Source organism: Pseudonaja textilis, chromosome 1, assembly GCF_049901715.1.
Source record: "Pseudonaja textilis isolate UNSWEBS1 chromosome 1, rPseTex1.2, whole genome shotgun sequence".
Taxonomy (NCBI): domain Eukaryota; kingdom Metazoa; phylum Chordata; class Lepidosauria; order Squamata; family Elapidae; genus Pseudonaja; species Pseudonaja textilis.
Window position 1 is genome coordinate 87,050,344 of NC_141990.1, and position 12,995 is coordinate 87,063,338.

Below are 12,995 nucleotides of genomic sequence, written 5' to 3' on the forward strand. Positions count from 1 at the left end.
AGTATTATATGAACCTTTTAGATTTCCCTGACCAAACTCTGCCAAGAATATATATCTGACTGCATCACATTTAATTAGTTCTTTGCAGATGAAGTCTACCTTCTGGGCTGACATTGTGCCGCAGTCCAGACAACCTTGCAAGACTATATTTGATCAGTTTTGGATTGTGGCTCCTGACAACATGAATATACTTTTTAAAAAAATGGTATCACTTAACACCTGTTCTTTCATTGACTTCATCCTGCAAGGAGGTCATTGTGATGTCCTAGTTCAGGGGTCTCCAACTTTGGCAACTTTAAGACTTGTGGACTTCAACTCTCAGAGTTGGGAGTTGAAGTTCCAACTCTAGAAGTCGAAGTTCATAAATCTTAAAAGTTGCCAAGGTTGAAGATCCCTGGCCTAGTTAATATCAATGCTTCACTAAGATAGGAAAGATCATAACATTAGATCTTCAAGAGAGCTATAAATACTGGTCTTTTCAGCCTTCTGTGTGAATGGCTTTTAAATTGATTTTATACTGAGCTTATTTTCTTTATTCAAATGACCTACATTGCATAAAAAAATGTGCTGAGGCCTCTGGGGACAATAGTAGAGAAATGAAATGTTCTAAAAGCAGTTCAGCATTAAAAATGGTTTATTTCAACATCAAGAAAGCAAACTCTTAAGAAAATCAGATCCTTGGTAATTATTTTGCTGGATGAAAACAAGTCTCACATTCTGGTTTCAGTCAAGTATCTTTGAACACACAGGTTTCAATTAGCAACTCTTATTGCAACAATTGTTTGTCGATGATCTATTGTCCAAGTACAAAAAGCCAGCAGAACCTCATCTGTTTTTATGCTTGCAACCTAATTTTACTATATGCCTGAAAAAATGTCATAGGTATCCCTCCTAAACCCCTTAATCCTAAACTTTTCACAGAATAAACTTAGTAGTATGAAAAGGATAAATAATTATGGATATAACCAAGAAGGAAAAGGAGTCGGCCCCCATTTTCTGATCATCGGTGTTATTTTGTCACCATTTTGTCTTGATACCGATACTGCTAAAGGTGCTGCTATTATGATTGGCATGCTAAACTTCCCATCAGATAATGTATTTTACACTGTTGCTTGCCGGTCCCTACAGAAGTTAATCTTGTAGTTCAAAGCCTGGGGATTGAAAAGGAAAAGTACATATTAAAATAATAAAGGAAAAGATTATAGTATGTTTACATTGCTTGAAGGACAACTGGCAGACTGGTAGAATGAATGAAGAAAATGTTTATGGGCAGAAGCTCCCTGGTCAGGCTTCTTGGCTTCTGCCCCCAAAAGAGGAGGAACTATCCTCATAGCAGGACATTCTGTGGATGGAGCAACATGGATTCGGAGAATGTCATTTTTTTAAAAAGGTAAAAAATTGTAATCAGGCAAATAATTTTGACTAATAAGGCTGATTAGCAGTCAAGTTGCACCACTCTGAATACAGCTGAGCTTACCCCTTGTTTCTGAAAGACATAAATGAATAGTTTTGTCTTGGATCCACCACCAGCCTAACATAAACACAACCTTCTCTTTCCTCTCTACTTCAAAACTACTGTTTTCCAACACCAATATTTAAAACTAAGGGCAAATAGATGAACTTGTGTACCTTGTTACAATGGCAAAATAAATGAAGATATTTGAAGACTTTCAAGTACCAGTTGAAGTGTGTGGTAAGGAATAAAGTAAAAATGAGAAATGCTTTGCCCTTTGTGTTATATGGAACCAAGGGGTGGGTTTGCAAGAAAAAAAAAAACATGGTTACCACAGAATTAAAAGGAAGATTAGAGGGCAATTAGTCAGCATTCCCTATAGCATTTGAAAAGCTGATCATCTAGCCACTATTAGAAGAATAAGAATTAGAATTATATTCCTCCTATTGAAGGAAAATACATTACGTTGCAAAGCATCCTGGGTCAGTTAGGAAGCTCTTCCTTGTATCCAGACTTAACCTCCCCAAGATAGCCGGCAGCTTGGCATTCAGGGAGAAAATGGCCAGGGGGGGTTGTGACCAGTGGCCAGGGGGAAGGAGGCATTCCATTGCAGGCACAAAAGGTAATTGAAGGAGACGCAGTGGTAAGAAAGAATGAAATGAAATAGATGGACCACAAATTCATCTAGTTGCTTTGATTTCACCTATTATCAGAGGTGGTATTCAGCAGGTTCTGACCAGTTCTGGAAAACTGGTAGCGGAAATTTTGAGTAGTTTGGAGAACCGGCAAATAACACCTTTGACTGGCCCCACCCCATCTATTCTCTGCCTCCCAAGTCCCAGCTGATTGGCTGGGTCTTCTTTTGTTGCCCTGTATAGGAGAACTGAACTGGGAAGCAGGTTAGTGGGGTGGCGAGGGAATGGAGGTTTTGCAGTATCCTTTCCCTGCCAAGCCACGCCCACCAAGGTACACCACGCCCACCAAGCCACGCTCACAGAACCAGTAGTAACAATTTTTGAATCGCACCACTGCCTATTATGGATATCTTATAATAATTCAATCCAGTTTCCCTGTCAAACACAGTTCATTGGTCTTTGGTACATTAATTTTCTAGTACATTAATTTCAGACCTTTGCTTTTCACTGCATCGTAAAGTCAATTTAACATTTCTGACAAATCATATGGCTTCTTATCTAATAACATCATATCCTCAACATAGCATCTGCTGTATATAAAAGTACATATAATTCATATTCCCAACCATTCCCAACCATGTCACCCCAAGTAATGTTTATATAGTGCATTTATCCACAAATATATTAAACAACATTGATGAGTATCACACAACTTGTTTTATGGCCTGTTCCTGTTCAATGTCACAAAGAATTCCATTTATCTTCAGGCCTGCTTTATTTTTCTCATAAACCACACTTACTACATTCAGCATCTAGCTTTTAGTTCCATACTCATGCAACATATTCCATAATTTATGTACTTCATCATATACTTCCTCTTTATTACTTTTATTGTGTACTTTAAAAAAAAATAGTACGGTATATACAACTAACCTGAGAGCTAGTTTGCGGTAGGCACTGGACTAGAACGTAGGAGACAGTGCTTTAACCATGAAAGCCGGCTAAGTGAGTTGGGTCAGTCAATCTCTCTCAACCCAACTCACCTCACAGAGTTGTTACTGGGGGAAAAATAGGAGGAAAATACATTGTCACAACCTTGAGTTTTTATAAAAATAATAAAAATGGTATACAAATAAATAACTTTCTCACATTCAGAAATTTCTCAAAGAATTGCCAAAAAATAGAAGCCTGATCAGAGCATTTTCTGTGTGGTATAAAGCTGTGTTGTGCTATGTGTAAATGAGTTTTGCTCATTTGCAAAAGTTTCAGGAATAATTCTATTAAATACCTTCTGAGGCATGCTTAACAAACTAAACCTCATGTTTTTGTATTCATTTTTCCTGCTTTCCCCTTTATACAGGATAGCAATAAAAACTGCCCTGTAAACTTGCATCAGGCACAGAGGCAATATTTACAGACATGCACAAACACTCCATAAACCAAATATTTTTGATATCACTATCATTCCTTCCAGCACACTGTACTCTCAGTTGGTTTCATCTTTTGATAAAACAGGCCAAAATGATCCCATTTTGAGGCCACAGCAAAATCTGAATAATCAATTGTGAATGTAGGAAAGCTGATACGATGACTGTGAACTAGCTGCTCCATTATTAGATGTTTTCTACCTGAAAATTAATAATTTGTTATTACACTAGTGCAGGGGTCTCCAAACTTGGCAACTTCTGGGAGTTGAAGTCCGCAAGTCTTAAAGTTGCCAAGTTTGGAGACCCCTGCACTAGACTTTGTATCAGCATCAAGGAATATGCAAATATGGCTTTTTGGAAGACCCCAAAATGTGTACCCCTTCACCGTGCAACCTGGCTGTCTTATCTAATAATTCATGATTAAGTTTAGTAAACCTGGTGGAGAGGGCTGATGGAGTATATATGAAGAATGAGTGATTTGCTTGGAATCAATAAAGCTTTGCTTGCAATAAAATTGCTGAATGTTGTGTATTGTCCATATTTTCTTATTGCAAAAGATCTTGTTACTTCTCCCTAGAAGGCAGCTTCTCCATTGTGCCAGGTAGATAAAAGTTGTTAACCTGGTAATAAAAGACATTACCAGTCCAAATCATGCACCTTTTGTGCATGCATGCAACACTACTAAAGTGAAAAGGGGCAGGCCACCTTTTGTTACACCAATGTCTCCCAAACCACCTTCTGATGGTCACAAATTTCCACTCTTTTGATGTGGGAAATGCATGAACATTAGAATATTGTCTTCTGTTTTAAAATAAAATGAGCAAACCTACCGTAGTCACATCTACTTTGTGGCTCTCAGTCCAGCTCCCGCATTGTAAATATAGCCCTCTTGAGGAGTAAATAAGCTTACAACTCAGGGCTGCAAAACTCTGGACAATCACTGGATAGCAATGAAGAACTAGAATTTTCTGTCTTCTTTTTGGAGCCTGGATATGATAGCCTCTGCTTATTTTCACTGTTTCCAATTTTGTACCTTCCCACTGAGTTGGAACTACAACTCCGAGCATGGCGAATTCTGCCTAGGGGTTCTGGGAATCATAGTTCCAGGCCCCAAGAAAACTGTCCTATGCCCCCCACAGGATGTGGAAACTATGAAATCCCTATCACTGGATGTTTCCTAGAGGTGTATTTATGTTGCTAAGAAGGATTAGGGATATAGTACAATCTGATGTCACATAATCATACAACACAAGAAGCTACACCTTTTCTGCTAATACGGCTTTTAGTTATCATTGGAGATATATGACTATTCAAAATTAGAACTTTTTTTTTTGCTTTGCAATAAAAATCACTTCACAGTACAGATGCCCAGATGGGGCTTTCATCTTGAATTTTGCTGTTCAGACTCCTAGAGCTAAGCAGTGAAAAATCTCAACAATTTGTTCAATATCTTGTTTTTTAAAGACTGGGGAGAGTTTATTCACCAAAAATATGCTCTTAACTTTCATTGCTCTCCTCAAAAGCACTTCAGTGCTGTTTGTTGTGAAATGCTACTGCCATGAAAAGAGTAAATGCTAATGGAAATGGATATAATCTACATTTATCTTAATTAGTAGCTGACAAAGAAGGAGGAGACAGGTTCTAAAATGAGCATAGTCCCAACCCTGAATTTTCTTTCCAGATCAACAGGTTGTTGTAGTGACTTGCTCATAGAGATTTAGGTGGAGTTTTCTTTAGGGTCTGCTTGGAGCATAAAGCTGCTTTCTCCTCTCTGCTTTCCTTTCTTTCTTTTTCCCTACAGATCTATCTCTTTTCCATTCACACACATTTTATTTACCCCAGTCTGTTTTTTTTCCTCAGGCTACCAAAGCCATTGCAGAAAGATCTTTTTGCTTAGCATTTAAAGTGACTGGAAAAGACCCAACAGCAAGATGGTTCAGTATGGTCTGGATTATACCCGCTGCAGGTGGATCTTGCCTCTTCTGCTGGGCTTAGCAATGATCTTTGGCATCATTTCACTAGCTGGTTGGGGCTGGATAACCTCACAAAGTGGTCCATTTGTGAGTGAAGGCTCATTATGGAGGTTATGCTCTTTAGAAGATGATTGGCGATGTACATCTCTCATGGATTTTGGTAAGGATCTCAGTGAAGGAGACACTGTGAACCATTTTGTGTGTGTGTGTGTGTGTGTGTGTGTGTGTGTGTGTGTGTGTGTGTGTGTAAGGTACAAATTACACTAAGGATTTAGGGGCATCATATGCCTGAAAACATTTTTGTACGTGTAACTCCAAGTAGATCACACTGTTATCATTACTTCATTTTTTCCTCCAAATTAGAAATGCTTAGTAATGTGTGTATGTTTTTTTTTTTTAAAAAGAAGGAATTGATTGTCAGAAAGCACAATTGTGCAAGTAGATGCTATAAAGACATATCTTCCTTTTTTCTTTGCACTTTGTTTATTTGTACTCTCAGGCTGGGGAATTTGTAGCTGTTATTTTTGCCTTGGTCAGTAGAAAACATAGCAACTTAAATTTTCGAAAATGATGATTTCAATTTTTTTTATTGGTGCCAGTCTTAAAGTCTAAGAAATTATTTGGGTGGATGTATACAGTGACATAATAGGGTTAAATTAATGGATTTGCGTAATGTTCAGTCTTTCTGAATGTACTGGTATCAATGTTTCCATCAAACACATTTTGGGAGCATATCAAATATGGTTTTCTCTTTTGGGAAATAGTGTTATGTCATGAACACTTTTATTTTCTGGCTGCTCTTTGGAACAAAATATTTGAAGGCTGCACTGGTTATGCAGGGTGCAAGCCAAATAATGTAAAATGAAGGATTTTAAAAAATCTTCGGCAATGAAGGATTTCAAATGCCTTCAGTGAAAAATATACCATGTAATAAGATTCAATCATTTTTATGTAATAAGTTTCAATCATTTTTATAGAGTCACTTATATTTTCATGTGTAGAAAATGTAAAACCCTCAGAGGAATCCTTAAAGTAGTTTATTTATTCTAGATTGGTGGGCAAAATCTGAAGACTAAATCCAAGAATGTTTAAAATGCCATTCCAAGCAAAAATGCTGCACGAATAAAAGTGGAACGTATATTTCTTATGCCATGTGCTCTTTTCACAAGGTCATGGTATACATCTCTTGCCTTTGGATCTCTAAAATCCCAATTAGCCTCCACTACTCGTTGCACACAGCTTTTCAATATGATCTTCTCAGTTTTAATATCTTTGTATAAAGCTTTCTATTCTTTTACAAATGCTTTTATAAATTCTGAGCCGATTATTCCTAGCAAAATGTTTTTGACATTGGACATGCCAGGATCTTTCCTGAATTTAACTTGTATAGAGAAATTCAGTATTATGTGAGCATCTCAGCTGAAACAAATAAACAAAGAAATACTCCTAAGTGTTTAGACGGTTAAAGTTTAGATCCCACTACATTCCTTTCTCTGCTGCATTCTCAAGTTATTCCTACTTCTGTTGTATTTTTGGTCCATATAACTCAATGTCACTATGGCTGTCAATTCTTCATTAATGGCAAGACATGAAAGAGATTTTATGAGAACCAGAAATAATTTGCTTACGCGTCCCACAGTCATTCCTGTTCAAACAGGTTATTGAAATATTAAAATAACCCAGAAAGCCTTATTTAATAGAGACAAAGATATGGTGCCTAACTGAAAAGGTTTGCCTGGAAAAAATGAATGCCTATCATTGGCTTACTCTAAAACTGTAGCCGCTTTAAAATCAAAGAACCTGTTCCACTAAATAACTGCCCCTGGCAGATGAAACTATATGGATGTAATGACTGGAGTTCACAAAGCATTTTGAGCCACTTGATTTCGTTTAGCAGATCATGGAAACCCAGCTATTACGTCTGGAAAGCCATGGCAAATGCCTTACTAATGTATGTGAACTCATCCATTTGTGGTTTATTTGATAAACCATTATGACATAAAACATGGATAAATGGATGTACACCCTACCTTACCTTCTTGAATGACTGAATGATATTTTAGATCTGTATCTTGCCAGGACCAGGCATAAAGGATGGAACCATTGTTTTCTGTTTTTATTTCCAGCTTGGGGTAGAGGTGCAGCTGGTACCTTCTTAGTTGGATTTGTACTCATCTGCATCTGCTTTGCCTTGTCCATCATTGCCTTTGCCATCCCGACACTTCGCTTCAACTTCATTAGAGGCATAGGAGGCTTGTGTTTTGTTGCTGGTAAGGCTACGTATACAAAGCAAAAGAAATAAAATATTGTAAAATATGGCAGAGCAGATTTGGTTTGGAGAGACCACTGGTGGTATCTGGTAGTATAAAAAAGCCTCCGAGGATCAGCTGAGAGGAAGTCAAAAGGCCTCTGACAATCAGCTGTGAGGAGAAAGAAGGGAAACGTGGAGGATCGGCCCTCTCACCCGCCCTCGTGCTTTTCTCTTCTTTATCCTCTCAGCTGATTGGCACTGCAGGCCTCAGCTGGTGTGAGGAAAGCTGCATGTGTGAGTTAAGGGTGCACATATGTGTGGGCGATCACCAAACCAGTAGTGGAACAGGTAGGATCCCACTTCTGGGAGAGACACTAGCTATTTCTATGGTGGTAAGAAAATAGCAGTATAAGAATGAAGAAAAGATTTACAGATACGGATACAGAGTAACAGAGTTGGAAGGGATCTTGTAGGTCATCTAGTCCAGGGATCTCCAATTTCCAGAATCCCTCAGCCAGCTTTGCTGTCTGAGGAATTCTGGGAGTTGAATCCACAAGTCTAAAAGTTGCTAAGGTTGGAGACCCCTGATCAAGTCCAATCCCCCACCCAGCAGACTTAATTTGTGCCATTTCAAATTTTCTCAGGAAACTCAACAGAACAGCAGTATAGAAAGACCTCAACTTACAACCACATTTCTTAAGTGAGTCAGGGCCCCATTTTATGATAATTTTTGCCACAGTTGTTAAGCAAATCTTTACAGTTGTTAGGTGAATCTGGCTCCTCCCCTTGTCAGAAGCTGGCTGAGAAGGTCACAAATGATGATCACATGACCCCGGGTCAGTGCAACTGACATAAATACATGTCAGTTGACAAGCGTCCAAATTTTGATCACGTGACCATTTATGGCACAGTCATAAATGTGTGAACTGGTCATAAGTCATATGGTCAGTGCTGTTGTAATTTAGAACAGTCACTAAATGATCGTTGTAAGTCAAGGACTACCTGTATTTCATAAAAGCAGACTAATAGCAATGATACTCTGTCATAACCAATGGAGAAAATAATAAATCGTAGCATTATTATTATTTTTAAAAAGTACAAGCATTGTCTAGGTTGACTCAGCCTTCCATCCTTCCGAGGTGGGTAAAATGAGGACCCAAATTGTTGGGGGCAATATGCTGACTTGGTAAACTGCTTAGAGAAGGCTGTAAACTGCTTAGGGAAGGCTGCAAAGCACTGCAAAGTGGTATATAAGTCTAAGTGCTATTACTAGTGCTATTGCTATTTCATTTTAAACCAGGGAACAAGACAATATCCATAACCTGAAACAGAGGGCAGGGAAAGAGAATCTAAAAAGAACTGTCCTGCTTTTCCTAAATTTTTTTGAATTGATCACCAGCCTCTCCTGATTTTTCTGATATATGTATGACATTCTAGAACCCTAATTTATTTTATTTTAGTTGATTCACAAGCATTCTAAATTTCTGCTCATCCTGTGAGTAATTCTACATAAACATGACTCAAAAGTTACCCTTTGTACATCATCTTTAATGCTGAACAACTAAATTGTATGTTTACCTTCGTTATTCTAGTGTAAATTTTGATTCAGAATCTCACACCACCATTTCTGTGATATTTCTTGTCAGAGCTTCACATCTTGAAATAGGGAAGGACTGTAGCCAGAGGTATAAGCAGACTAAGCATGTGCTTAGGGCACCAGGCCCAAAGGGGCACCACAAAGTTGAGAAAGAAAAAAGCACCAATGAAGATTTGTAAAAAAAAATCTTGTATGTTCAAAAGGAGGGGGGCACCAAGATTTGTCAGTGCTTAGGGCACCATTGAGCCTTAATCCGCCACTGATTGTAGCTTAGTGGTAAATATCATGCTTTGCTTCCAGTTAACCCTTAGCCTCTTTATTTAAAAATGGTCTCAAGTTACAAGGCTGGATCTTACGATGCTGCCAAATACTGGACTGCATAAATAATCTGTCTGATGTTATAACCACAATATTAGATAGGTTGGGCAAATAGAATATAAACTACCATAGGAGTTTGTATTCTGCAGGAGTCAGAATTCTCCCAAAACGCCATTAAAAAAAAAAATTACTGTTCCTACTGTTTTCATGTGTTAGTAACTAATTTTTAATCTTTTCATTTTTTGCAGCCATATTCTCATTAATGGGCCTTGTCATCTATGCTGTAATGATTTCAACACGTGTGGTCTTCCCAGTAAATACCGTACATGTATTTGATTGGAGCTATGGATTTGGGTGGACCATGTGCATCATGGCAATAGGTCTTGGATTCTTCTTTTGTTGTCTCCCCCTCTATGAAGATCATATTTTGGGAAATGTCAAACCTGAATTTTATTAAAATCTCCTAGAAAGAGCAGCAGGGTCATCAGAGGGAGTCCCTGGTCCAAAGAAGTATACAGACATACCTACAGTATCAGCTCAAGTCCAATATGCAAGAATTAGAATAATAGAGGTTTAGCAGCTCAAAAAAAAAAATATGAATGAGAATTGCTCTCAATTCTTGTTAAAGTGAATTTATTTTTTGAAACAACTTTTTTTAACCGTGAGTTTTTATAGGCAAATAATAACTGAACTGCCTTAATTAAACATTCACTGATTTACAGTGTTTGTTTATAATCAGTATTGACTTCCTCCTGTGATCTCCAGGAACTTCTATATTACTCTGCAGGCTGGTCCCAATCTTTTGGAGGCACACTTTTAGGGAAGTGGTTCAAAAGCCTGCAGGGGGTAAGATGAATTAATGCCAACTGCTTCATTCCTTAGTGTGAGAGAAATCTTGCTAAAGCCTGTTTATATTCAATCCACTAGATAGATATACTTTCAGAAAACAATTTTTTTTTAAAAAAAGACCCTTCTTGATTGCATTATTGCTAATAGGTATTAAGCTTGTCTTCTCCAACCTGTTAACTCCAGAGGTATTGGGATTGCATCTCTCAGAATTGGATGTTTAATTATGGTGACTGAAAGTTTTTGGAATCTGTGTTGTTGTTCTAATGAAACATCAGTATTGAAGCACATGCTTTGTTTGCATATATATGTATGTATGTATGTATGTATGTATGTATGTATGTATGTATGTCTAGGTTTGTTCGGGTCTTTTCCCGTGTAAGATTAAGAGTATCTTGGTGACATTTTGGTGAGGAAGGTACCAGCCTGAGGATGGTGAGTGGGACCTCGCTGAAATGTCGCCAAGTTACTCTTAATCTTACATGGGAAAAGACCTGAACACACCTAGACCTACATACCTGTACCCGTGAAAATATATATATATATATATGTGTGGATCTTTGGTTATTCGGGTTTTTTCCCGCATAAAATTGGAAGTATCTAGGCAACGTTTTGATGAAGTCTCATTCATCATCTTCAGGCTTGTGTCTTCGGCTTTGTGCTTCTCAGAGTAAGCACAAAGCCGAAGACACAAGCCTGAAGATGATGAATGAGACTTCATCGAAACGTTGCCTAGATACTTCCAATTTTACGTGGGAGAAAACCTGAATAACCAAAGATTCACATACAAATACCTGCGAGAACCTCAGAAATATATATATATATCTCCAAATTTAGGCTATAACATCTTTATTAACAAGAATGAGATAAATGAAGCCAACATGGAAAATATTTATGTACCAGAAAGCGTTATTTGCCAGAACAGACTGCATGAAGTGTATAAATTGTTTAGTTAAGAAGAGGTTGGGAACAATTTATGTTCCCACCGTAACTGAAAAAACTTGACACCCATCTAATTTCTCTTAGTTTTAACAAAAATATTTGGCCTGCACATTTTAAAGGCAATTCTATTACATTCCAAACTTGTTTACAATAAACAGTAATCTGCTATTAGATGTTCTCAGATCTGACCTTCAGAAGAGTTTGCTGAAGTTCCAGCTGTATTTTTGTATTAGCATATCTTAGTTTTGCCTACTTGTTTTAAAGTGTAAATACATAGCCTTTTGTAATGCATGGATAATTGCCCAAATATGCTCATTATTTTTTTTACAGGGGCAATTCTTTTGTAATATTTTGTTTACATGCGCTGATAAAAGCAACACAATCCATCATAACACTGAAAGGACAATTGTACTGCATAGGCGTAGAGAAGTCAGAAAATGTACATATATACATTATCTACTATACTAAAGGTAGCTGATACTCATTTCTTTTACCACATATTCTGACCACTAACAGCAAGTGTGGGCAATTATAGCAACTTTATGACCTGTGGACTTCAACTCCCAGAATTCCTGAGCCAGCATGGCTGGCTTAAAGTCCAGTTAAACACCACAAATCATAAAGTTGCCATGGTTACCCACCCTGTCCTATAGACTTGTTTCTTAATTCAAACCTTATTCCCAAGTAAAAATACATAATGCTGTCGTCTTAGATTGTAAGCCGTAGGAATTGTGTAGCTTCCATGTTCTGCATAATGCTCAAGGTTTAATTAAAAGTTAAATCAATAGTTACAGTGGCAAGTTGAACTCAAAACCATCTATTGTGCTTTGGCATAATTTTCCATGTTTCTTAATTACATGCTCAAAAGAATGTGATATTATTAAAATTAGTTAATAAAACTTTTTTGTCTGTTGCTTAATGAGTAAAAGAATTTGTAGGATTGGTACTAAATACTATTAAATGCCTTAAAAATTAAAATAAACAACACAAACAACTTAAGTATTTGAGTATACTGTCCCGATCAAATGAGAGATGCAAATTTGTTGAAGATTCAGAAAATAGATTAGCACACAGAGGCTATAATTATTGTTAAAAGTTCAGCCATTCCAAAAATGTTTTAGTATATTGGGCAGTTCCCTAGCAGAGCTCTAAACATTGACTGCTTAAGGTAAGACTGAAAAACCCATCGGCCTTCATGGAATTGAATGTTAACAGTGTCTTAAATATAGCTCAGATCTGGGATTCCATCCCCTTCCCTTAGGAGATGAATAAAGAACGATTTAAAGCAGCAAAGAAGTATCTCTTGGCAAAACTCAGCATTATTGCCAGGTCAACTGGTATCAGAAAATCAAGGGAAGTATTTCAAGGAGGTTGCGTTCACTCTGTAAATCCTCATCCTAATTTCTTAAATCGATTTGTATCATATAGGTAGATGCAGATTAGTTCTTTCTAAAGAACTAATTATGCCCAATATCAATAGAAGGTGGATGGTTGGGTGTACTTAAATCTAGCCATCAAAACCCTTGTTAACCCATAAGCTGCAGAAAAATGAA

The 12,995-nt window shown here is 37.4% G+C and overlaps 1 protein-coding gene and 1 long non-coding RNA gene across 2 annotated transcripts; one reads left to right on the forward strand and one right to left on the reverse strand.

Moving 5' to 3' along the window:
* Positions 1 to 477: 477 nt before the first annotated feature.
* On the reverse strand, positions 478 to 7,620 carry LOC148127712 (uncharacterized). The gene is made up of 3 exons (XR_015744922.1): positions 7,524 to 7,620; positions 3,022 to 3,146; positions 478 to 1,151 (listed from the first exon to the last, which is right to left on the reverse strand). It is a non-coding gene; the product is annotated as an uncharacterized LOC148127712 (long non-coding RNA).
* On the forward strand, positions 5,200 to 11,479 carry LOC113439624 (p53 apoptosis effector related to PMP-22-like). Its single transcript, XM_026705559.2, has 3 exons — positions 5,200 to 5,648; positions 7,615 to 7,758; positions 9,903 to 11,479. The coding sequence occupies exons 1-3, from the start codon at positions 5,447 to 5,449 to the stop codon at positions 10,109 to 10,111; spliced, it is 555 nt and encodes a 184-aa protein (XP_026561344.1). The 5' UTR covers positions 5,200 to 5,446; the 3' UTR covers positions 10,112 to 11,479.
* The last annotated feature ends 1,516 nt before the right edge of the window (positions 11,480 to 12,995 follow it).

Bases quoted from the DNA above. Each gene is read 5' to 3' on its own strand.
- LOC113439624 (XM_026705559.2), top strand. From the start codon at position 5,447: ATGGTTCAGTATGGTCTGGATTATACCCGCTGCAGGTGGATCTTGCCT. The intron at 5,649-7,614 runs GTAAGGATCTCA...TTTTATTTCCAG, and splicing joins TACATCTCTCATGGATTTTG to CTTGGGGTAGAGGTGCAGCT. The intron at 7,759-9,902 runs GTAAGGCTACGT...CATTTTTTGCAG, and splicing joins AGGCTTGTGTTTTGTTGCTG to CCATATTCTCATTAATGGGC.